Raw genomic sequence first — 27,383 nt, 5'->3', positions numbered from 1 at the left:
AAAGGGATATTGCCTAGACACGCTTCTTATCTATACGTTTCTTTTTTAGCGGGGGGGGGTGTGTGTATTATGGTGCCCAGTGGGCACAGCCAGGGTTGCTGGAGGGCATAAGTGTGGCATGGCATGTCCTCTGGGTTTTGGCACCCAGCGGTGGGCAAAGAGGCATTCAGTTTTGCCCTGCTGCCTGCTGCCCAGAGGCAGTGCTGAAGTGGGGCTTCTGGAGTCATCATAACACCGAAAATAAACCTTGTGTCAGCGTTCCTCACGGACAGGACCAGACTTTACTCAGCACAGACACTGACAGGGCTGTATTCGAAAGGAAATGTCTGCCACCTGAGTAAATGGCCACTGTTCAGGCGCGCAAGCCTCCCTCCCACTCTCTTTTTCTCTCTCTCTCCTTCTCTGTCTCTCACTCTCTCTCTCTCCCTGGCTCTCTCTCCATTTTTCTGTCACTCCACTCTCCCTATTTCTCTCTCAGTCAGTGTGTGGGGGTGGGAGGGCGGGTTTATTTTATTTCTATGTGTTTTTGTGCATATTTCCTCGCAAGTTCATTTAGGTGAGTCTCTCTCAAATTCAAATTCAAATTCAAATTCAAATGCTTTATTGGCATGACATATTTAAAAATACATATTGCCAAAGCGTAGTGACAACAGCAATCAACTAAGTAAGAATATATAATCAAAAGGAAAAAATCTTTCTCTCACTCTTTCTCTGTCTGTTCTGTGTCTGTGTGTGAGAGAGAAGGGTCCTCATATAAAGGCCTAATCATCCATGTGCTTCGCCTTAACCCCTCCCCAGCAGTAAATTTCTCTGTCCTGCTTTGTTCAAATGCCAGCAGCTATCTCCAGAAGCCTGGAAACTGTATTTAAAAAAAGGAGAGAGAGAGAGAGAGAGAGAGAGAGAGAAAAAAAAAGAAAGACAAGCTTGGGACGCAGTCAAGATCGAAGCGTTATAGCATTTGGGAGGGGCCGCGTCACGGACGCCTGACGAACGGTGACGTGCTCCGGGAGGGTAGCGGCTTGCAGGGCTTTCTCGGGGTATGGGGGCTGTACTCGGTGACATTACGGCAAACGTTCCACAGAAAACCTTCCCAGCAGCCTCCTTCCCAGGGGCAGATTTACCACAGTCTCCCATTGTCCTGTAATTAGCTGCCCCTCCCCCTCCTCTCCCACCCCACTTCAAAGAACACAGGGCACCTTTCTGACACAGTCATTGGGGCTCCAGTCACAGCATGGTTAGGACACAACTCAGCTGTTTTCGGAGGGGGGGGGGTGGCTGCTAAGGAGTCAGGCCATTGCTTGATGACCTAATTAAAGGATAGGTCTCTCACCAACGCACTGACCTCAGGCAAACCCCACCCGCTGACTACAGTACCCAGTAAACAAAAGGCCTGTTTCCTCACCGTGCTCTCGCGCACAAGCCCACACAACAAACCCAAGGAGAGGACACTCGCTGTTGTGTTTGAGACTCAGGGATACACTGGCAAAAAAGTCTCACTCAACAAGTGTTTTAGTCTTGTAATGAGACTTAAAATCTTTTCTCAAGTTGAAAATACTAGCTTTTTGATTTGGTAAGTGAAATTGTCTTAACCCCATTGGCAAATCGTCAAATTGTTCAAACTGTCTCACCTCATTGGCAATCTTTTCGTCTTACCTAAGAAAGAAGTAATAGAAATCGGAATTTAAGTCTAACTATAAGATTGACATACGTTAACACTGACATATTTTTTGGGGTCTTTGCAGTGTTGGGCGCACTCTCGAATGGAATGTATATCTAAGATCTAAGCAGCGATGACAAGCAGTTCCTCTCAGGCTGACGCAGTTACCCAAACCTCGAGGCAGGTAATTACACATGCCTGTGTCAGAGACTGTGATTAACGGGGTGGGGGGGGTGGGGGCGGATGGGGGGGCACACCAAAGACACGGCTGCCAGGCGCTTCTCTCAGCACTCCCCGACTCTGAGCCAGTCGCAGAGGCATAAGTGCTACAGCTGTGATGATACGACGCTGAAACTATCGGAGTCATGGGACTGTTTTATGGCGCTGGCCTCCCCGGGACGGGGGGAAGAATGTGGCTCTCTATTTCACCTCTCTCTGCCTCTCCAGGGAGGGTTCAGGTCAGTACCGGGAGTGTGAGAGAACAGAGATTCCACCATATTACTAGTCCATGACATGATTCAGTTACACATGTGGACGGACACACACTCACACACGCGTGCCATGCTTTCGCTCACAATCACACGCACACATGCGCACACAAACACACACACGCACGTGTACACACACAAACACGTGCACACACAAACACCCAAAACTGGCCTCCACTTCCTCAGTCTACAGCAGTTCTCAGAGCTGCATCTCAGGCCCCCCGGAGGGGAGGCCCACATCCAAACCTCCTGACCTTGCCCTGCAACGCGCCTGTTTGTTTTCTCTTAGCATTGTTTAAATTCCACCCAATCAGCACACAGTAACGTGACCCTCAGCACAGAGTGGTCTGTAATCTGAACTGGAGCCCACTCTCTCTGATTGCTGGACTCTGAGCACTGGTAAGCCCTCACAAGCACTGGCCGCACCACAGCCAAAAACCCGGGGCTCCGGAACAGGGGTCTTAAAGAGCATTCTGATAAACTTCCCCACTGAATGGACGCACAGTGAGGCCGGGAGTATGCCGCAGTGTTTCGCTCACAGCAAGAGAACAGCAGCCACAGCGACCTTTGTGCAATCGCCTAATCTTCTTTCCAGCAAAACTTACCCCCGCCCATCCTGTTCCTTGAAAATCGCACTACCCCGAATACACAGGGAGTGCTGAGTGTAATATTACAGTGAACGCACACCGAGCGGGACGCCCGTCCGCACCGCGGCCACTCACCCTCGCACTTCTGGTTGACGTCGCTCTGCCGGTGGCCGGCGGGACACTTGCACTCGTAGGAGCCCACCGTGTTGATGCAGTTCCCCCCCGAACACAGTCCCGGGATGGCCTGGCACTCGTCCACATCTGACACAACAGCGAAGCAGAGAGAGGCAAGCCGTTAGCGCGTCCAAAACCCGGCGCGCCAGAACTGAACATGAGTGCGTGTGCCGCATATTCTCCACTAATGTCCTGTGTGGGTTCGGCTGTAGGGCATCATATATGGGGCTGGCAGGGTAGGAACAATGGGTAGGGAAACGGCCATGTAACTCAAAGGTTGCGCGTCCAACTCTTCGTTGGGGTACTGCTGTTGTACCCTTGAGCAGCAAGGCACTTAACCTGAACTACTTCGGTAAAATGTCAAATTGTATAAATGGATTAAATGTAATCAGTTTAAGTCACTCTCCAAATTACAAAATGTAAACGTAAAAACTGCCCAATCAAATAAAATGCCATTGTTCTGAAACAAAGCTGAAAGGATAATAACCTACCGCACTGAAAGCTATCAGTAGAGCTCCTCAAATTGCCATTCATTAAACAGCCATTTGGTCTGATTTAAAAAATACTTCTGTCTAATTGGGTAAATTACTATGAGTTCATGTCACGTTACAGCTGTTTCCCACGTTCCTGTCACGATGTTTCATTTCTCTGTGTCCTACGACACTTTCCCACCAAAGAGGGATCGTCTAAGAACAAACCGGGTTCACAGACAGGATATTTTTAATTAAAAGTACTGAATCACGGCAGATGGACTGCTGGACGGTTGAATTTAGGCGGGGCTGCGGATGGAAGCCATTGTCAGCAGCAGACAACAACTTTTCCTTTGCTATTTCTTTTTAAGAGAAGGAGGAACATTTATCACCTCATCATCTTCTCTCCTCACACATTAGCACATCGTTAGCTCAGTGAGGCCCCACTCAACATTTTCTCAAACTTTAGCTGAATGAGCAAGCGCAAACCCTTGGCATTTCCAAACTCATAAAAACAACACAATTGACTTGGTCCCTTGTTTCCAGGCCATGCAAACATGGCACATGAATACAGTCCACGCATTGTCTAGCAGACCTCCTCAAGACTGCCCCACTCTCGCCAGAGAGGCTGCTTCACCACATCAAGGTCAAGCCAAAAACCAGCTTCCAACCGCCTGTTTCTCATCAGCCTGATTCTCTACAATGCTCATATTCTTTGTTTGTTTCAATCAAAGGCAGCAAATATGTTCTTATTTATGTAGGACCTCCAAGAAGTTCTCTTGGCTTTACAATTCGCATGCCCTTACTGTGTGCCAGCCTCGTTTGCTCACGTGTATGGGCGCCACTAGTTATTTTGGGCTCCACAAAAAGATCTCACATAAAGTTCACATAGGGTCCCACCACCCCAGAAAATCCCATGTCCCAGAGGGCCCCTGATAGTCAGGGCCCTTGGAATCATTCTGAACCCATCGCCCAACATCCCCCAGCCCCGACCCGGAGCCCATGCACACGTGCAGCAGATCTGAAGTCTGAAATCCAGCCTGTTGAAAAGCCCGAAGGGCCACGACTACTGTAGAAATTATAAGGATTAAGGAGAGATTTGGTCTGAAGTAAAAAATTTTTAGAAAGAATCTAAAAAGTTTACATTGCTGTCGTCTACAGTATGTACCCCAAATTAAAATGTATCTATAGTATGATCAGCACAGTTCAGCCCCAGTGAAGGCATGCTTTCGGGGACATGGGCGTGTTTTCCAAGGCAACTTCAGGTGTTCTTACACTGTTGTTTCAGAAATCACCGAGGAGCATACACCAGATATCACATCAAGTTAGCGAGGAGCCAGGCGCCAGGGAGGAAAAGTCACCCGGTGACCGTGGGGGGAGGGGCGGAGCATCCGAACGTCTCCAGTGGAATGTGACTGAAAAAATGCTTTTGTTTTTTACCCCCGGGAGAGAATCGCCCAACCGGAAGGCATGTGAGACTATAAATGGGCCTCTCCAGACCCCCTCCCTGGGTTTTCGGTGGTGAAGTTGCGGGCTGCGGTGGTGGGATGTTAACATTCTCACACTGTTGATGTGGAAACAGAGCCTTTAAAGACGAGCTTTCGGGGGAATTCGGGCCTCCGGGGCGCCGGCTCGTATCGCCGCCCGTTTTTCTCAATTTGCTTAATTTAAGCTAATCGTTCGCTTTACCCAGTCCGATCAGGACCTTCGCTGTGGCAGACGGCTCATTAATATCCGAGCGAGAAGCAGATAGTACAGTGACCCTTAAGCGACTGCCAGAGGCTTGCACATTGTTACGTCTGACTTGCTCTGGCAGACCCCTGAGACTCCTTGATGGACAGATATGTGAACAGGCACAATGCTAAGCTGGTAGAACACATCAGCCTGCTTGACCTGGTAGACCTTTCCAGAAAAAGGTCATTAGCACAAAGCTAACAGTAAAACCCTTTGCAGCAGTGGGAAAAAAACAGACAAAGCCACGTGGGACATTGCCGAAAGACGACAGACTCCGTTTATCAACAGCAGGCCACGGCATTGTGGGTAATTCCCTTCCAGTTAATCAACGTGTATTGTTTCCCAGAATAGCGGGTAATGTTGGAGGCCTCCTGCAAACAGCGCGAGGAGGCCAGAGAATGAGGAGGAAAGGCTGGTATTTACACAGACGCGAGCCTGTGTTTGGTCTGATGAAGGGGCTGGGGAATCTCGGCTGATTCCTCCCGAGCTTTTGATCTGCACGGAGTCTGGCACGTGCGGGATCCTCCCTCACCCTGACAGGCTCCGCTGCGGATGTTGGGGATGAAGCCGCGGCGACAGGGGTGCGGCTGGGCGGGGCACATTTCGCAGGGGTGGCCCCAAGCCCGGCCAATGGTGGCGCAGCACAGGGTCTTGGTGCACACGATGCCGCTCAGCTGACCCTGGCACATCTGGTTGTTGACCTGGGTGAAGCAGGGCCCGGTCCGGTAGTCTGTCAAAGAAAAAGGGGGAGGGGAGAGAGAGAGAGAGTGAGTGAGTGAGAGAGGGAGAGAGAGACTTGACTTTGACACCCTTTTATTAAAACATTGTAGTTTTAATAAAAGGTTCTGAATCTGTCTTTATACAAAGTATCAAACCAAAAACAACATCAAAAAGGAACAAAAATAAAACCCAGTCACAAGTCATTAACAAAACACCTTTGACTCCTTTGAAAGAAAGAGAGAGAGAAAGAGAGAGAGGAAGACCAGGAGTCAGCATGTAGTACTATAAACAGTGAACATTCTCCACTGTGAGCCACAGAATTGGGGGGGGGAGGGGGAGGGGAGTATGGGGCCTTAAAACACAACAGGTTGATCTCATTTATTTTTCATTCCGCTAGTCTTGCTGTATGTCATTTTGGGCGAGTTAAATTGAGCAAAGAGAAAGGAGGAGACGCTGAGGTCCAGGAGCGCAGAGGGGGGCTGGCATGAAATGAATGTTTTGTCTAACTGCTTCAACCTACTGGAAGACTAGCTCTCATTCCACACAAGAAACTTAAAACACTGTGAACACAACTGGGAAAAAAAAGACAGACTGTGGGTTGCTTTTCACAGTGGTTTAATAGGATTATCAAATAACAGGAATGCCATTGCTTTTTACCACCGAAGGCGAGTATCCCGTGATATATATTCCCATTGAAGGCAAAGAAAGAGCACACTGTTGCGTCGTGGACGTACAGCGCTCCCTTCTGCGAGGACACTGGAAGGGACTGCGTGAACAGAGAGCTTACAAGAGTGCCGGCTTCGACTGCCACCCTGCCGCGTCAATGGCCGGGAAAGACCGTTTAATCTTGTTAACTGCACTTCACAAATCAAACACAGTGAGCTCGACCTGAAGTAACGCGGGCAATATGATGTCCACTCAGTCGCACGTAACAAAACCGAATTGCCTAATGATGCCTTGGACCTCATGGCTGAGGCCCCATTGGGTTCACCGGCGGCCCCAAATGCACTTTATTCCCCGCAAATCTGCCGTCTGAGAGAACGCTCACGCGATGCACCTGGATTAACCTTTCCCCCGGTCCCATTTCAGAGAGGAGGGCGGAGATTACGGATATTGCGGCACTTCATTGTTTCTTGGGTAACTTGAAAGGTAAATCAAATCTGCCATGAGGAGGAATAAGTGATACAGTGAAAGTAGGTCAGGCCCCCCTGCTTGAGAAGGCCCCCCCACCCACCGCTAAACCTCCCCGCCCCGCCCCCCCCCCCCCCCCCCCCCCCCCCCCACCCCCGCCATCCTCCCTCCACTCTCTCTTGCACCCGTGACCTGACAATCTTTCCTGGACAATTTGCGTCCAGGAATGTGAGTCCCCTACAAGACTCAATGACCCACTGAAGGAGTACCGAAATACATCTGGGCCTGATTACCACAGGCAGGTCGGGGACACAAAAGGAACGGCCTACAGCCCAGATATGTCCATCTATGTCCCAAACTCCAACCCCTGGCCACGCCTGACTTCACTAACCTATAGGTAGTCACATCACTGCACACAGGGTGAAAATGTGTGTAACTCAAAACTGAAGCAAAGGTCTTTCTGGTCTGACAGACAAAAGGAGCACTATCTCTAGTACGCCTCCTGGAATTTACATTTGGTTGTGTCGATTTCTCAGGAACTTGCTCTCTGACCTGACTGAGCTAACGGAATGATGGCCATTTCCCAGCACCTGGGCCATTCATCACAGGAAGCCTGTAACAACTCTGACAGTGCGGTTTTAAACAAAATGGCTCCCAAAAGCTTTCAACCTACGTTGTACTCTGTGCTTCTCAACATTCTCTGTCGCATTAGTTCTTTATGATAGAATAACCAACCGCACGGACACAAAACATCGTCTGACTCAGTAGTACTGTGGTTAATGGAAAGCACTGAGGGGTAACATACAATATGACTGACTAGACCACCCTGTTGTGTGAGAAGACATGTTTTCATAAAGGGCGGCACAAGAAAACTGTGCACTTTATCCAGTGGGCTCGTCAGCTCTCTGAACAGCAGGAAGAAATCTCCGAAACTTAAGCGCCTGAACATTCCCACAGCGAGTCCCGCGCGGTCCGAGATTACTCGAGGAGCGGGGGCCAAGTTCGGCTGCGCGCACGCCCGGGGAAGAACAGCGCCGCCAAACGGGCGGGGCCAAACGAAAGACTGGCGCAGACCGCGCTTTTAATGGACTGAATAACACGCGCGCCGCCAGATCGCCCAAATCTCCGGGGGCGAAGGCCGACTGGCGCGCCGCTGCGCCGGGGCGCGTGTGAGCTCCTCTGTCTGAGCACGCGTTCCTGGCCAGACAGGTTGGGCTGGGGGGGGGGGGGGGGGTCTCAGCAAACGCGGACATTCTGAAGCAATTTACCCTGATTACAGTCGAAATTGCGTTGCAGATCAAAACCTTTCGCAAGTCCGAACCCCCACGCTCTTTTCCGTCCCACCTCCCCCCCTTTTTTTCCTCCGTTCTGTCACTCCTCTCCTATTCTGTTCCCTCACAATAAAGCGCTGCAGTCACACATTTCATCCCTCCGTCCCCCTGCGAGGCCCAGAAGATGGGCCTCGTTTTTACTCAAATATACAAAACAGAGGCTTGATTCGACAGCACAACATGACAAGCAGTGATCTGCAACGAAAACCCCAATTTGCTATGAAAAATATATTTAGCCTTAGGAACGTGCCAAGGATTCAACTCCAGCCAATGGAACAGCCCTGATAAATCTGACACAGTTCAGATGTGCAACACATGAATATTAAAGGGGGGATATCCAGACATTTTTCTTGTGTCACGTGGCATGAAAAGGATTTCATGAAACATTCAAATATTTAAGACGAAAAAAGAAAATCAAAGGCATGAGAAAGGAGAGTTAATCCAGGGTGGAACGCAGAGGCTTAGAGGGAACAGAGCCCTACAGCTGGGGAGGGCTCCATAGCCCAAAGCAGCGTTCATCCACTCCCCCCCCCCCTCCCCCCCGGACTCTGGGGCGATCCAGAGGGACACGCCAGTGTGCGGTAAACACACTAACACCGACAACAATAAAGGTCTTTCGAGTGGGGTCTTCATTACGTGGAAAAGCTCGCCTGAGAAAAGGCCAAAGCGCTCTTAATACAGGAAATATGAGACGCGCAGGGCTTCCTGTCAGCGTTCGAATGTTTCCGGGAGAGGGCGGCCCACGCCTCTTTAAGTGAGCGGGGTGATTTACGGGACAGCTACAGTAAGCATGACGGTCTGAGCCGTCCCGCCCTCGCATGTCTGTCTGTCTGTGTCTAATACACTTATCCGCCAAGAGGGGAGGGGTCCAGGCGATTATATTCTTTCCCTCTTATTTGCTTCCAAGTAGGCATGTGTGGGTGTGCATGTGAGTTTGTGTGTGTGTGTGTGTGTGTGTGTGTGTCGTTTCCCTTAAAAGAATGTCACGGCCATATATTTTCTCTCCGTGTGGTTGTACAGGCCAGAAGGGAGAAAGATAAACTGATTTAAAGCGGCGCACTTTTGCCTAATCACCGTGCCCAACTTCATCCCTGAGCAGACCACTGGGCAGGCCATGATAAAAGGAGTATTTCACAAGTTAATGAAGCAAGCTTCAAATATCAGATAACAATCTTTAGTTACAAGAAATCACTTTTGGCACCAGTAAGCTCTGCGCCTCCCTTAACAGATAACAGTCTCCCGCAACGACCACAGAGAAGAATAATACAGAACATAAACAACTGTCGGAAAAGTGAATTTAAATAAGGCAATTTTCACAGATAAGCCTTTAATTATTCACAGGTGATTAATCTCTCTGTCTCTCTTGCTTTCGCTCTCTCTCATTCTCACTCTGCATGTGTGTATTCACGAAGAATTAAATTTTTTCTTCGGTACTGTAGTGTTTCCGCTAATAATCCATAGAACTGTGAATCTGTCAGGTCTTTGTTTTCTTTTGAGGTACTCAGTTGGGAGCGCTCAACTATGGTAAGAATCCACCGCGTTCGCACCAGTTCCACACGCTTCCTCTTGTTAATTAGCGCTCACTCAAGGCTTTCACTCATTTGCAGGAATGTAGAAAATCTGTTTTCTCAATAATGGCAGAGGGGTGTGAGGGGAAGCTAGCCGCCAGAACACCAGCAAATTCCCCGTCAGGTAGCCTAACACTGAGTCACCGCTTCTTCCCACTGTGAGACATTGCGGCACAAATGAGTGCCAGACTCCAATTCACTCACACACACAAACGCACATGCCCAGACACACACGCGCACACGCACACAAACGCACACACACACACACGCACACACACACACACACACACACACTCACACACACACACGCACACAAACGTGCACACACACACACCCTCACACACACACACAAACGCACATGCCCAGACACACACACGCACACAAACGTGCACACACACACACACACATAAACGTACACACACGCACACAAACGCACACACACACACACACACACACTCACACACACAAACGCACACGCACAAACATACACACACACACACACACACACACACACTCACACACACAAATGCACACACACAGACACACACATACACGCATACAAACGCACAGACACAAACACACACACACAAATGCACACGCACAGACACACACATACAAGCGCACGCACATAAAATGCACACGCACAAACACACATACACACACACACACGCACACACACACAGGCAAAAATGAGCCGTAAAAGGGCAGGGAATGCGTCAGAATGTCAAGGTGCTGTTCCAAAGCATCATTGTGAACCGTGCTTTTCATTTACATGTATTATATATATATATATACACACTAATGGCCAGGTGCCTTTTCCAGTTGTATATTAAACTCGGCAGGGCGAAACCATTACAAAAATAAGTGAGAAACACCCCATGCGTGGTTCTGAGCTCATTAGTGCATGAACACTCCAGTCCCAGACGGGACGTCCCACACACTAAGGACTGCGTGGGGTACGCGAGACCGGAGCAGCAGTTCTCTCGCCCCGCTCCCACACACGGGATTGTTTTCCATGCGTCCAGGTCGGAGCGGGAGCCCGAAATAGAAAATCAGCCCGCAGGCGCATTTCCAGACAGGCCCCCTTTCCATCGCCTCAGCGATGACATCATGGGCCAAACTCCCCCGTGCCTGTTTGCCACCGGTGACCCAGAAAACGCATTCTGCAGGGGCAAGATCGCACAGGACCAGGGGAGCCTGGGAAACGGTCCAGGACACCAGGGGGACGCAGCAAGGCTCCCAGGTCCTCCACGACGCCTCACGGGTAATGAGAGGGCCCGGAGCAGGGGTTTGTGGGTAACGGCCCTGATTACAGAGGACCGCAGTCGTGCACTGTAATTCACACCCAAAACCCCGCCTCGCACCCCTTCGTTCTCCCGCGCTGAGAAGCAGCCTCTGCAACCTGCTGGGCACTGATCCCAGCGCTCAGCCTCTGACTCACCCGCTGGGGGGAGGACAGAGCTCCAGACACCACCAGAATCTGCGGTCGGGTCGACTCGTGAGTTTATTGCATTCGAAAACCACTTCATGCTCCTGGGGGCATACTTAATATGAGGTATTCCACTCTCTTTGATGCTTGTAGGGGCAAAGATAGGATGTATTTTTTTTTTCTTTCGATTTACACTGAATGGCAGTCCTTAAGCTTGGTTTATTTGAAGATTGCACAGAAAATCTCCCGGCTTTGGAGAAATGTGGCACAAAGATGCCGGGAGGCTCTGTTTTCTCAGCCTCCCCAGGTACTGTCGAGGACTATAAATAACAATCTGAAGGGAAAAAGGGAACGAGGACCGTCTCGGAGAGGAACAGGGCTGAGGCTCGGCTGTTGGCACCGATGAGGGGGGGGATGGTGGGGGCTAGCTGCGGGGACTGGAGGTGGCTGCTGGGATCTGGTTGCCTCCTCTCTGGGCCTGGCTCAGCGTGGAGACATGACTGTTTGTGCTGGCCCGGGCCTGGCTGTGTGTACACAGCTGGGGAGTCCATTTTTACACCCCCCCTCTCCCCAACCCCCCAATCCCTTGCTCCACTCTTCGTCAGGAAATGTCCAAGGTTCCACAAAGAAAGACTTCTCTGCCATTCTGAGGGAGCTGTATTTATTGCCAGATGTCTGCAAGGCTCTACCCCCAGAGCTCTGTTTTTCAAGAAAACAAGTCTAGAGGCACATTGAGAGGGGGGGAGGGGGCTGGGGAAAGGGGGGTTAGGTGAGGGAATGGGGTCGAGGCCTAGAATGTAGATCCCCCCCCGCCCCCCCGTTTCTACCTCTTTCAAGCCAGGCCTCTTTCAAGGCATTAATGGGCCAGTATAAAATTCAGAATTCTGATGAAAAAACACCCACCTGCCCACCCACACACACACAGGCTTGATAAGGGATGCTCCTCCCATTCGAGGAGCAGAGGGGGAGTGGTCTGGGAGCGAGTGGGCGGAGCTTACCTCTCTCGCACTGCGGCCCGGTGAAGCCGTAGACGCAGGCGCATCTGTTGGGCCCGATGCAGCGGCCTCCATTCTGACACCCGCTCTCGCACACGGCTACGGAGAGAGGACACGGGCGTCACTGTCACACGTCACACCGCACGCTCCCTCACAGAAACCGAATACACTGTAATTCACAGTAACTAAGTGGACACGCTTTTGAAAACACAACGATAAAGATGTAACTCAGGAGTGAATTTCTTATAAAATATACTGCAGTATATGGAAGAGGTAACAGCTTGCACATTAGCCTGTGTACTAAGAAGAGTTGCAATATCAATATTTCATCAATTTCATGAATATATAGTTTCTGCATGTTCCAGTTCATGAGGGCCGTTTTGGACCAAAATGAGCCTTGTTTTCCAGCAGGGAGGGAGGGGGAGGGTATTTGGTAAAAATGTGGGGTACTCACGCTGGCCGCAGTGGTTGCCCGTGTACCCCTTCTGACAGACGCAGGAGTCCTCGTTGCAGCTTCCGCCGTTCATACACCGGACGTTACAGGACTGCACTGTGTGGGGAGAGGGGGGACATCAGGCACATCGAATCAGAATGGTCAGCCAGGAACAGGAAGTGTGCCAAACTCAGGCTTCACACAGAGGGGGGATGGGGTAAAATGGCGGCCGCAGCGCCCTGGCTTTGACCTCAGAGGCGCTCGGCTCGGCCACCAGAGGCGAACAGACGGGCGGCGGGAGGCGGCCTGGAATGCGGTCAGACGCGTTCTGCGGCTCGGGGCCCTCGGAACGGCGTGCGCTTCAAGGAGACGGGGGGGGGGGGGGGGTAGCGAAGGGCCTTTGGGGGGGCGTGGGGGAGGGAGATGATAAGCAGGACCCCCACACCGCCCTGTAAATCATATCTGCCTGCGCCGGCCAAAAGCAGGAAGAGCGGCGTGAGAGACGCTCGTTTTCCTTTCCGTCGTCTCCTCGCCTCCCTCCGGCCGGCTTCGCCGGTAATCCAACTGCCGCTGGCAGGCAGTCCCTCCGAGGAAGCCAGGGCGCTGGGCGGAACCAGCCGAATTCCCCAAACAATGGAAGACAGGCCTCTTTTTCAGCCTGTCTTCCATTAATGATTTTTATTGGCTGTTTTTTGTTTTCCTTAACTGGCCACTGGTGCACTGAAAAGCCCTGATAGGAAGGTAACTGACACCCCTAACTGACTTTGCCTCGCTTATTGGCTTCTTCACAACAGGGCCCATTTTCATAAAAGCGTCTCAGGGCAGGACTGCTTATCTAGGGTCAGGTTTCCTCTTTCCATATCCCAATATTACCCATTATGAGCTAAAATGTGAAACTGATCCTAGATCAGCACCCCTACCCTGAGGCACTTTTTATGAGTGCACGGCTCTCTTTGTTATCTTTATATTATGGACCAGCGCCCCTAACAACGCCCACAACTGGCTCCTGCAGCTGGTCAGCCGTGTGCCAGAGAGGGCTATTAACAGCACAATGCTCTATTGGAGTAGAACATATCTCCAAACCCTTCCCATGTCCAAATTCCCACATTAAATCCTCCATATATTTAGGAAATCTATTCCGACTTGAGCGAGGGAGTGAAAAATGAATAATCACTCAGCCGAACGACTCCAGCTCGCTCAACGACAAGCCTACAGGGAGAGAAATGTGGAATTTCTTTCAAAGGAAATTACAGTAGACCTTGGGAGAATACATCATTTTTTCTTTTTTTTTAAAGAAATAATTTATTAAAATGAGTTTCATTTCTGGGAACAGGAGATGTGAAACTCGAAGGAACTCAACCGAAACTGTAGCCTCTCTCACTGGTTCGGTTTCGTGCTGCGGAAAGACCGGGGCTCCTGGGTTTGGAGCCTGTCACACGCTGAACCCGCACAGGGGAGTCGGTGATTTCACTCTGTTGAGCTGTTCGTAGCCCCAAGAGCCAGATTTGGGGGGGGGGACCAGTTTCCCACCTGCACTGGGAATGTCAGGCAGGCATAGAAACCTACAGGAAAGGGGGGAGCGGGGTGGGGGGGAGGGGGGCTGCAAATTTAGGGGGCCATAACGCATCTGGCTGGGCTGAATATGTCCGTCCATTTTATGGGCTTTCCTAAGAATGGGAGGCGCTCAGCTCTTCTTTCATAAGCAGCCATAAGAAAACACTCATTTTTCAGTGACTGATGGAAGTGCCAAGCCGTGTTCCGACATTCAAGGTAACTTACGACAAATACATAAAATGAACACATAAGCATGCATAAATTTGACAAGTGCATCACTCCTTTTGCAAATCTATTTCATAGACTGTTGTAATATACTGCATATTAAGTGCAAAGCTAGTTGCTAGTGGATAATAAGAACTGCCCTGGGCTACTTCCGCTTTGATCTGCAAAGATCAAAGATGGATCTGCTCATACAGACACTGTCTACAATTAACCAATACCATATAGTGACTGTCTACAGCGATCGTGTCATCTTTTCACTGCCAGCTCTTTTGTGTCCACACCATGGGCTAACACTTCCAGATCCATTGGGCCTCATTCATGAAACATGTGTACGATCACATTTAATCATAAACTGCACGTAAGAACGTTTCCAAGAACATTTCGGCATTCCACATTTTTTTCTTATCTGTATTTGTTCATGTCTGTTTCCTTATGCAAATCACATGAACAGGACTGCGCATGAAATTTACAAACAGCATTCATCATCTCATACACCTGGGAAATGCACAAAAACAAATGTCTTGCGTCATGCGTCATGAATCCCATATTGGCTTATCTTAGGAACATTTTTAAGAACAAAGGTAAGAACAATTCAGAAAAAGTTTTGTGAATGAGGCCCATTGTGAGGTCATTCTGAAGCGCCATCGCTGGACAGGATAGCCTCGTGGGGCGGTCATGTGGAGGTGGTCGGGGCTTTGAAGAGCGGAAGCGTCACGGTACGCTGCAAGTTACAGGAACTGCACCTGAACTGCAGTCCTGGAAGTCTAATGACTCAAAGGCTACGCTAACAGTATTTTCCGTGCGCCAGTTGGCTGCATTCACTGAACCAGTGCGGACGGCGTTCTTTGACAGCTGTTTTGAAGAAACCGAGACATAATACACGTAGCAATTATGGCATAATTACAGCTAGAGAGCGGGGCTGGGAAGACTGATCTTATCCTGAGCATCCTGCGCAAGCTGCTCTTTCCTAGATGCAGTACAGCAGCCAACAAGCGGTAATGTTGGATTCACTGTCATTAACACAGCACAGCTTTCCCCCAACTTCACTCAATGTAAGGCTAGCGAACTACATTACCCAACAGCCCATTAACATTACTGCATGCCAGGACTGACTAATCCTCTGTACTTTGTCCTTAACTATGAGTTCATCTGCATTTAAGAAAATGTTGCTTGCTCGTGTCATGTTCTTCATTAAGTCATTAATAATTCATTAGAAAAAGTAATAATACAATAATTAATACAAATATATAATAGAAAGAATTAATCATTTGAGTGAGTTGAGTTATGGACAAACGATTATGATTGGCTGGTCTGAATATGGCCATTAGTTACAATCACCCTGGGTTGACATAGCACAGATGTCCTTTACACCAGGTAATGATTAATTATTCCAGTTGTCCAGAGGAGGGATTTTGTGTTACACAGGAAGTAATGTATAAAAATGGCCTTCTGGGTAGCCCATACAAATGCCTTTCATGACAGCGATCACCACTGGGGGATTTCTGTCAGCAGCAAAATCAGCACTGGAGCTGATCATAAACATTAATCTCTTTTTACGTTCCTCAGTGGAAACATGTACTTTGCAGGAGTAAACATTAACTTCTCTCTTTTAAGCATGTTTAAATCAGCAGCCTTAAGCTGCAATGTGATATGTCTGAAACAGCACATTTTTCTAAATGACCACAGACTGGGAAATCTGCAGCTCTGAGACGTAATTCATCAATCGCTGATATAATTCTAGAAACCAGAACCGGCTCCTTCTATCAAGGAAAGTTTGATACTACAAAGGGGTTTTAGGAATGACCCACTTCTTTTGTTTAGTGACTACTGGCTTCGGCCAAAAATTTAAGACCAAAAAAGATTTGTAATGATTGGATGGCTTTCCATTTTCCTGTTTGATTGGTCCTGGTCCATGAAACAGTCAGAGATGTCAAACAGTGCAGTACACTGAGCATTGTTATTGAGCTTCTCCCACTGAAAATGGTCTGGCCACAATTACCACAGGCACAATTCGTGACAAATGCAAGAACATCAGCATCAAATGTGCCTAATTTAATTTATTACAGCTGAGGCTGAACAAAATGAAGATTGTTGACCGCTATAAAAAAAGGGCAAAATGCCACAGTCTGTTATGGCCATTGCAGTAGTGGCATATAGGTGTCTCTATACTGCATTTCAGCTCCAGAGCAGTTAACTGCCCGGACCTTTGATCCCATAAAACCCTTCAAAGGCCATAATATGCTCTTTAATAAAACGGGCATCTGATGTGTTGAACCAAGACACATGCGTACAAAATATCAAGTCCATTTGCCAAACGAAAGGAAGTGACAGGACACTGTTATGGGCAGGGCGGGAGAACTCAGCCGATATATAAATAGTACTGAAAGGTCTTGGTTAGCCTGGATAAAAGAGGGTGTGTGTGTGTGAGTGTAACAATCAGTTAGTCATGGAACCAATGGCTGCACTCACTGGAAAATGACTTCATAGCGTTTCCTACCTGTTAGACAGGCAGAAAGCTGGGAGGGGCTCACAGCCCAGGAAATGTTTAAGAGGCACGTTAACCAGGTATCAGGCCTGCCCGGGTGTGGGGGGTCAACGTCCAAACAGTGAAGATGAATTTGGTTTTACACTTCCAGATCAGACTAAGCGGGCCTGCAGAGTCTGTGTGGATGTGAAGGTACTGGGAATGACTGATGAGACATTCTCAGACCTACGGCCACACAGCACTCTGCACAATCTCACGGTTCACTAAAGCAAATGCTTCCAGCCCCTCAGGTCTTACACAGTAAAATGTCCAGCGTGAACTCAACTCTAACAGTGTTACTGCAACTCTTAACAGATCACATTTGGTCCCGCATACCAAGAGTTAAGAGTTTAATTAACACTGTTAATCGTTTAATTAATAATGGACATTTTACTATGCATCCAACCTCACACAGCACTCCATAGTTCTCAGGCCATACCCAACCAATCCACGGCACGGTACAGCACGGCAAGCATTCGTATCCTACCCATGCCGTGTTGCCTGTTGCGCTTCTCGATTACACAACAGACCCGTGAAGGTAGGAGGAGTCATGGGAGGAGTAAAGTGGAGTAAAGCGTCCTAAATGTGTAATAATTAACTTTTGTATGTATTTCTATACTCTGTACTCTCGTATGTTTTCTTGTATGGGGATGGGACGATATGAAAACAATTTTCACCGTCCACCACGTCTTGGCAATGTTCCAACACTCTCGTCATCACTGCATGTATCACAAAAACTATTACACTACTAACTAACGCTAACATTACAGTGTGAAATATCTACATTATATAATACCACTAACTCAATTTAAAAAATAACGTGCATAACCGAAATATTTGAGCAGTAATACTTACATAGCAATGATGACATTTTATCTGTTTAGTAGATAGAGACAGAGACAGTAAATCAAGTTCTATCCACTTATGTTTTGCTCCAGAAAACGATGTCAGATAGGTCTATCAGCAAACATTTGGCTTAGCTATGCCCAGAAGTCCTCAATAATAATAGTATTTTCCAAGAAATTACGAGAAAACGTTGACAACATTTCGTTACGTGCAAGCGTCTTTTTCTGCTAACAACACAGAGTGAATGCGATGATAAGAAAATTTTCGGTTACGCTGACCTATAAAACGCTATTCCAAAAGCGAAATCATACATGTTATACATCGTTAGAAAGCTTATACTCACTACTAAATAAATGAATTGTCAATCAAGCCAAACGGTACTAAAAAGGGCGACAACGCCGTAAACAACAGGTGAGGTATATGCATAGCTATTTGGAAGGTACCCAGGCATCACAATGCGCGTATATTTCACAAACAGATTGTCCAAGACAATATATGCCCACTCAGTCTCAAAAGGGACATCTCTACGCTTAAAACCAATGGTAAGGTTGTATATTTATTTAGTCCCAGATATTGACTGTAGAATTCGCTGGTTAACGTTACTCTCTCTTGCTGTTGTGGTATTTAAAAATGGCGGTTGCTGCCGATGAACAAATGTGAACATGATATGACGTATTTGTGACGATTTCCATTGACCAATCAACGGTTTGCAGTATCGACTAGAGCTCAACAGTGAGGTTCCGGAAGTGAAAGTCCCATTCATATTCTGAATTGAGGATTTTGGTTTTTTAGCCATAATGTCCTAACCATCCAAGGTAGACTTACCACGAGCTATCATATTGTGAAACGATGGTATTTGCTCCTGTAGAAGCCACAAGTCCGTATGACATCAACCTTGTTTTCAGAAAAACATGTTTTATTCGCGATGTCATGAGAACTACTACACTACCCACAATCCTAAAGTGTAACAGCGACGTCTCTGATTGGTGGAGCCCGCTGTTCCCACTGAGATGTTCGCATGGCAGCCATTGAACTATGAACTTTCTATGAAAAGCGCGAAATAGTCTCCATCGGTTAGAAACCTGGGGCGCGTTCAGCCCCGACAAAACGTGACAAAACGTTTATTTAAACGGAATATATTGCAACACTATAATTAACAATATAAACACTGTATTAATGGCACTATAATAATTCAAGAAGAAGCGCGCTACACTATCGTTAGGTTGGAAGCAGAGACGTTGGAAAGGTATCATTCGCAATGGTTTGTGGGATGAGTAGTTCTTTCACTCTTAAAATAATTATGTACCCAGTCTTGTACCTTTGCCTTTTTTTTTTCCGTTTTCCAATTTTGTTTTTTTGCTCCAAATCAAATGTTTTATGGTCACGATTCATCTGATAGTTGGTTGGCTTGGTTCCAGGTTTACAACTCTTCATATAAGGCTTTTCTGAAACGTCAATGGAGTAAATGAATGGGAAATTCACTTCCGGAACCGGAGCCGTTCAAAAAGTGGGCGGTCACTGTTGAGCTCTAACAAAATGCCTGTAGCTAGCTAAAAACATTAGATTTAAGCATATCAAAGGATTATTTTAGCACCGTATGTCTACCTGCGTTAGTCTAGCTCTAGCTTGCTACTTCAGTGTAGCGACAACGTTATAACGGTCTCTGAAAAACGGTATTTGCCTTGGCTTTGGTTCGAGGGGCTTCTGGTGAAACTGATGCAGAAATGAACCGTAGTTTAAACATGGCAGCTATAACTTAGCTAACGTTAGCTACTTACTACCTGCAATTTTATTAACGCTAGCTAAGTAGCTATCATTTTAGCTTTCCCATCTTAGCCATCTACAAGCTTGTTGAAACAACGTCGCTAGCCAACTCCAACTTATTTCGAATGACAGTAACGTACTGTAGCCTGTAGGTAGCTTGTTAGCTGACACGCCACTAGACTCCAATGTTAGGACATGTTTTTCGGTTCGGCAGCTTATAAAAACTTAGTTCTCGGTTCTTTACCCAGTTGGTCGTGCATCCTACCACACACCAGCTTTTAGGCATTTTTCTGTTGTTTGCTAGCAGACGAAAGTAACAAGGAGGCACCTTCACGCAATACGAAGTCAATGGAGAGCGATTAATTGTTTTCCCCTCCGGTGTGGGCGGGACTTAATTGCGCTCTGTCTCTATAGTACCTTTGGTACCTACCTCAGAGCAGGAGCTAAAATCGGCACGGGTACTTGCGCCCGGCACGGGTCAGTTGGCAGTGGAGAAAGCAAAACAAAACAGGAGCACAGATTCCAGCACGGCATGGTAGTGGAGAAGCGCCATTAGATAGCGCCCTCCTGCAGTTTTCGGACAGGTTGGGACTACCCCGCGTGGTTAGGCCCTGTGATTCTGGGCCGCAGATGGAAGAAGGGGTTGGAGACTCACCTCCTGAGCTGGCCCCGCAGCTGGGGGAGAGCTGCCCGTTGGAGCAGGTGCACATGTTGGGCCTGGAGCAGAAGCCCTCCCCGCAGGAGTTCCTGCAGATCGCTGGCAGCGTAGAGAGAAGAGAGGAAGGCACAAAAAAGAGAGACAATTTTTACTCCCCCCAACAAACACCAGGAAGTGAACATCAGGAATTCATCCTGGATAACACATAAAATCTTCTGTACCTAGCCTCCCATTGTGGCTTCAGAGTGTTCACTTAACGGTTAGTGCTTTCGTCAGATATAACCCGGCAACACAGAGCTTGTCTGAGGAGGCAACGAGAAGACGGAGCTTTGAGACTGAGAGAGAAAGAGCCACTTACGGACAATGCACTGGTTTCCCCCTGGAAGGGTCTTCCACCCGGGGCAGCAGTAGGAGTGGAAACGGGATCCACAGACATTGGGCCTGAGGTAGACAGACAGACGGACATGTTCAGTTTAAACATCCCAAGCATTTACACCACGGCTTTTACACCAAAGCTCCCTATTTGTTGTCGTTAAACAGGGACGGACTTGCTGCTGGAAGTGGCACTACTGGCCAAGTGAGGGACAGCCTTCTCTTAGGATCAAACAGAAAAACCAATATCCCAGTGCAGTGATGTACTGTACTGTAGGAGACTCTTTTGGATGAGATATTAAACCAAGGGCTTAACTCATCACTGAAGATCCCATTGCATTTATTGCAAAGACCAGTGGGTCTCCTAATGTTCTACTGGCCAAATTCCTTCTTTTGCCGACCTAACCATCCTCTTGCTTAACTCGCTTAATAGACCTCCTCCAATTTAGCAGATGCATGCAGAGTGTTCTGGCGCAAAATGACTGTTAAGCATCATTAAGTGCTCATTTACTTCTTCAATGTAGAAACTTAGTTTCAGTTAGCATTCATGGTATAATGTAGGTATCAGCGGCGTCATCACCCTTTATAACCACAACCATTGGTTATTGATATCGGCCCCAGAATTTCCATACTGTGCACACCAAGTATTATGCAAACACAGTCTATTTTTAGGCTGCTATTATTAAACATATAAGTATGACCTACTTTTCACCCAGAAGTCCATTGGAGTTTATCATTACTAAAATACCCAACATCCATCAGTGGCCTCCTGGGTTTACATATATATTTTAAGGGACATTACTCAAAAAAGCTACAGTTTGTTTTTGAATTATACCCTGCCATCCCAGAAATAAGAGATACTGTATTTATAAAGCGGCTTCCAGGGCCTCGCTCCCCTTTTCGAGGGGATGGCTTCTGGCAGCAGTCCCGAACCCGTTCCCAAAAGCCTCCTGTTTGACTGCCGATTGGGAAAGAGGCTGCTCTGACCCGTGACACACGCCAGACTCATCTCGCCGTATTTCAAAGCCTCTTTCAGGAAGCAGCTCCATTTTTGGCTAGCTCCATTTTGGGGCATATCATAACCATCCCAAGGTTTTTTTACGGACGCCAATAAGGAGTTCTCATAATCAGTGGTATTGCAATAGCACCATCCATGCGATTGAGGATGGCTTTGGCTATTTACACTAAATGATGTTAGTTTTTATGTTCTTGCCCCAGCACTTGCGACTCTTCACACAGTTCAGGCAGGAGAGGGGTCTGTGTGGATCTGGGCTGTGGTTATTTATTGGTGCCAGTTACCTGGGCCGGCCCAGAGAGAGTCCGGCCGTAAACTGCATATTTAGATCAACTTGAGACTGCGTGCACTTCAAACCACATTACCAGATGTCTTGCGCTTAAGGAACAGGAAGAGAGACAGCCATGGAGACAGGAGAGAGGAGAGGGGGATGGGGGGAGACTGAAAACAAAGGGAGTGACATCGAGACAGAGAGAGAGAGAGAAAGAGAAACAGAGAAAGAAAGCAATAGAGAGAGAGAGAAACAGAAAGAAAGAGAGAGACAGGGAGAAAGAAACGAGAGAGAGGGAAAATGAGAAAGAGAGAGAGAGAGACATTGGGAAAAGGGATAGGAAGGGATCAGTGGAAGGAAGATAAAACAAACTGGAAGGGAAAAGAGTGGGAGTAAAAAAAGGCTGAGGATTTGAAGGACAAATACACAGTTTGGAGATGCTTTAAAAAAATGTTTTTTTTTTAAACACGGGAGAAATGCAAAGTATTCTTATCCACTACTAAGCAGAAACAGAGCAGATAACTCCCTCTGCATTCTGACCGTGCCTGTGGTACAAGACCTTTTCCTGTATCAGCCCATTGAAATATGGACACATCAACATTTGGGGGATTACGAGCTAGGCAGATGTATTGCTTGAGCTGCCGTTCCTTTGCTCTCGTTCAATCTGGGCCGTGTTCCTTGTGAATGTATACATTTCAGCCCCAGGATTTATCTCAATATTGAAATGTTGTGCTGTTCTCAGCGCTCAATTTAAAAGGGATTAGCTCTCCTGTGCCTATCACTCCCAGAACCGTTTGATGTAGCCATGCTGTTCACGGTTCTCTCTCATTAACTTTACTAATAATAATAATAATAATAATAATAATAATAATAATAATAAAGAAAGATGGCCACACATTAGGCAAAAGAGATATTAAAAAAAGAAAGTGGAAAGGTCAAACCTTGGCCTTTGCTCAATCCCCACCCACCCCCCCAGGTGGTGTTTGGTTCTGGGAATATTTTCAAAGACAGATGGAATACATTGGGCTGACAGATGCTGGCACTTGGGTAACAAAAAGAGGCCTTTGTTTCACATGAGTAACACGATAGGACTTTTACACCACAGGAACTGGGCCCAGGCAGAACCGTGACATTCTGGTTCTGGGTTCCTTTTCGCGGTCCACTCTGACACCCGAAAGGGAAACCGCGCTATTTCAGCCCAATAATGAACCTGATTTAGCAAAATGGTAATTGGCTCCGCGGTAACAGTAGCAGGGTAACCTGAGCAGTGCTGCTCCATAGGCATGACAATATACCAGGGACAAATCTTCGTTTTAAATATCCGGCTTGTATTTTTGCCAAAATGGCAATAAGGCTTACATCACTGTATAAGCAAAACTGTTTAAAATGGTAGAAGTCTAAGAGGATAGACCTTTTCTCACTGTTTTCCATACTGAGAAATGGCCACAATCAGCTTTCTAGCCAATGTCTGTTCTATGATTCCTCCAAGCTATGTCTACATATTTTAGCTGGCTCATCTCAGGACAGAAGAAAGATAAATATTTCATACAATTTGCAACCTGAGAGCAGATATTTCCCGAAAATAATTATAATAAGAAACTGCACCAGGGGATTGGCTTCCATCTTGTCAAATAAATTCAATACCCTTTCGTCCGCCCTGATTATCGGTGCCTACTAGTGGGTTATGAAATGCCATGGAAACGCAAACCAGAACTCTTAAAGCTTTTGTTTTGGTGAGTCATAGTTCATTTTATGCGTGGTTTCAGTTCTGATGTGGAGAGTAGACTATGGTGTCTTTTGTATGGAAATCGTTAGTGTGGGAACTGCTTTGAATTTCACAAAGTGATAAAAAGACAAGTGTTTTTAATATGAGATTTAAATTGTGTTCAGAGGCCCTTGTAAATCTTTAATTGTCGTATTTTCACTACCACGTCTCAAAAGGCTTACTCCGGAATTTTTTTTTTTTTTAATTGAGCAGAACTGCAAGGAAAATGACAAGATCAAAAGCCACGTGTGCATATCATTAAATATTCAGATTTTCCCTGATCCAAAATCAGATTCAGAACAAAAACAACACAAAACAAAAAAAATATTTGTTCTGGAATGGCGATCCAGAGGCACATTCTCAGATTCTGGGATGGGATTCCAGACTACTGCTCTATGCGCTTTGGAAAAGCCTCAAATACCTTAAAAGGGTTCTGTAAGAGAACACAAGCAATGGCTTCTCACAGGGAATCTACACGGTAGGACTCAGCAGTCCAGCAGAGAGAAGGCACTCCTGACCCAGGAGCTACCACTCTTTGGGGTCAGAGTTCACCTCATTGGCATCCGACCCCGGTTACAGGACTGTTGCCTAATTCTCCCCCGAGTAACCACGCCTGCTGCTTTTCTCAGTCCTGACATAAATGGCTTGTGGTGCTTTGGTCTTTGAGCTTCTCAGAACCTCCTTTTAGGCCCCCACGGGCTTGTTTCTGTCACCACACTGGTTTGAACCCTGAACCCACCGCAGTCTAGACCAGGGCTGGAGTTCACCTTTTCTCTCAAACTAAGTAATGAGGTCTGAGCGTGCTGCTCTGGATTTCAAGGGGCAGTGGGAGGGGTTTCTACACTACTGCACTGTTCCCTATGGAAATGTTTGATCTCACAAAGAGTACATAGCAACAAACTCCCTTTCCCCTCTTCCAAAATTTTATTATGAGACAAGAGATTTATAGCTCAACTTGGAATTCTAAAAGAGTGCTTTTGGAATTATGAGCATATGGTTTCTAATATCTGTACCAAATTTTAAAAAAAACAATAAATTAGTTATATAAACAAAACATACATCTCGCATATTGGTGAAATGATTGAGACTGATTGCCATTTGAGAACCTACATATGAACCTGCTCAATCACAGGTATTAGCACTTTGACAAATGCAACAATAGGAACTGAGCCAGATGTCTGGAATTTCCAGAGCTGGAATCACCTCTGGGCCCATCTGGGTGAAACGCATTCCTGCAATGCAGACACATAAAAATAAAAAAGGAACTGAATGCACATTAAATTGTATGGAATTGGGTGTCCTTTACCTATAAAAAAAATGACTTTGAGACCATGCCGTTTTCCCCTTTAAAAAACGTTGGTTGATGACTACCGTATAGAGTCAATCAGTCCATTAGGCCATATAGACGACCGCCTAGGGCTCTGGTATGGTTAAGGGGTCCCCGTGTGGTGTTTTTTTATTGATCATTTCTATAATTTCTTATTCTGGGGCCATTTTCAAGATCATCGCCTAGGGCCCCAGGGACTCATGAGCCGACTCTGAGCGTCTATAGAAATGGAATAAGCTATTTCACTCGGCAATGCTACACACTGACCATGCATGCACTCAAGCCCATGGGTACTGAAAATTGCCTTTGCATGGGCCAGCAGAACAGAGCCAAAATGGTTCTGGGGGGGGGGGGGGGGGGGCCTGAATGGCTGAATGCACTATTGTCCGGAGGAACACGTCCAAGTGAGCAAGTTTGAGAACACGTCCCCTGAGCTCACTGCTGGCGGCATAACCCACACCCTGGCCCTCTTTCAGGCACAAGGACTCACTTGGCCTTACAATTTTAAAATGCCGTTATTTATCATAAACGGAAAATAGCTGGCACTGGAGGCTATGAGCGAGAAGCCCTATCCTCTCTTCCCAAAAGCCTAGAGCTTTGCGAGAACCACCCCCGGTTTAATCAGTGTCATTCAGGAGGTCCTCGGCAGTACTGCCAGCAGATTACCACCACGCAACGGCCAAATTGTGTTTTGCCGTGAGACCCAATAAATCAGACCAACTTGAACACCACACTGAGCAGCGTCATCTAACAAAGTTTGACCCACCAGAGGAAACAGAGCCTCCTAGGCCAGCAGTCTCACAAAAGCCTGCATTATTTGGTTGCAAATGCAATGTAATAGACATCATTAAGCTCTAGACCTCCTTCCAGAAGGTTCTATAACTGACCTGCATCAGACAAAGCCTTACTTTGTTGTGCACTTACACAAATGCACTCATTATAATATTCTTTTCTTTCAGTCAAGGGTATATCCTGCCAATAGACCTTCCCCGTATCCCAGTGCACAATATGATTGACAGAAAACAGTTCCCAGTTATCTGGGAACTGTTATACTACTGTTATACTCCCAGTTATACTACAGTATGAGGCAAATCAAATAAAATGTTCTTGGACAAGCATGCAGATCAACAACTTCATTGTTTAAACAGCAGGATCAAAAGGCGATCCAGGACTGACTAAATAAAAACCAATTAGGGCAAAAGGCCTCAGCTGAAAAAGTAACAGTTAGACTTTTCATTTATAAAGTTATTAAACTGATGGGTTCAAATTGGGTTTCTCTAGTTCTGGATCACAGGTGAACATGCAGGTTTGGCCAGGGTTCAAAACTGTCCATGGTGTCGTTTCAAATCTCAACTTGGTTTGCTGCAGAGTAACAAGATTCTACTTTGTTGCAAGCCAGATTTTGTTATTTCATCAGGGCTGTAGATTTCTTTGTGATATATAACTAATCACAGACTGGACAGGACACAAGTCAAGCATGAAGTACCCCATTGTTGACTTTAACAGGCTGCAGGAGGGAAAAAATCACATTGAGCCATATTTCATCAGACATTTGTTAATGGAATCATCCTGTGAGGACCACAGAGTATCATTAATCAAATTCATTGACAATGCAAAAACACTTGACGGTCACTAAAACATGATTACCGAGCACAGAGGTTAAAATAGAACAGTTCACACACAGGCTTTTCTCTTCTTTTAAAGAACCCGCTTTACTAAAAGCGGGTTCTGTGTGCCTTGGTTCCTGTTGCTTTGTCACCTGCAGCAGTGGGAACAAATGGCACTTGTGGCCCCCTAACCAATCAGAATACATCATTTCCTCTCGAGGCAAGCAAAGGACTCAAGAGCTGGGACAGACAGGAGTCCGATTGAAATAACCGACGCTGATGTTTGAAACCACTCAGAACAAAACATCCCTTGTTTTTCATTTTAGAAAAAATATACAGAGAGAAAACTCCATCCACCCAGTCCCTGGCCTCTGAGACAGGAGGGTGGTGCTTTTCCTCCCTCCCACCTTTCCCCTTAGCAGAGTTACTTCTACTTGTGAAATTAACCACAGCAGATCTCCCTGATCTTAGATAAGTGACTATTTTGAAACTGTTCCACTCACTGTTAAATGGTGAACCGGCCAAAAGTAGGTTTCTGAGAGAAGGATTCAGACACCAAGTTTTACAGGTTAAAAAAAAATCTCAAAAAAATGAGAACCTGATGCTCCTGAATAACACACAAGCAGTTACCTGGTACATGTTTTGATATCAATCCATCCACAAAAAAATTGAAAAAGAATTTAGAGAGAATTGAAACTTCCCAGACCTCTTTGACTTTAGACAAGTACAGTTTCTTCT

General features: G+C 46.9%; 1 protein-coding gene across 1 annotated transcript in view; it reads right to left on the bottom strand.

Moving 5' to 3' along the window:
* fbn2b (fibrillin 2b) overlaps positions 1-27,383 on the bottom strand; it is a 67,279-nt gene that overhangs the window by 37,535 nt on the left and 2,361 nt on the right. Inside the window, exons 3-8 of the mRNA XM_035412292.1 lie at positions 20,647-20,729; positions 20,286-20,387; positions 12,739-12,834; positions 12,288-12,383; positions 5,643-5,840; positions 2,868-2,993 (exon numbers count right to left, since the gene is read on the bottom strand). Coding sequence (XP_035268183.1) covers positions 2,868-2,993; positions 5,643-5,840; positions 12,288-12,383; positions 12,739-12,834; positions 20,286-20,387; positions 20,647-20,729 — 701 coding nt within the window. The remainder of the gene's footprint in view (positions 1-2,867; positions 2,994-5,642; positions 5,841-12,287; positions 12,384-12,738; positions 12,835-20,285; positions 20,388-20,646; positions 20,730-27,383) is intronic.

The sequence above is a fragment of the Anguilla anguilla genome, chromosome 4, assembly GCF_013347855.1.
Source record: "Anguilla anguilla isolate fAngAng1 chromosome 4, fAngAng1.pri, whole genome shotgun sequence".
NCBI lineage: Eukaryota > Metazoa > Chordata > Actinopteri > Anguilliformes > Anguillidae > Anguilla > Anguilla anguilla.
The sequence above is the reverse complement of the archived record's forward strand: the minus strand, read 5'-3'. Positions and strand labels throughout refer to the sequence as shown.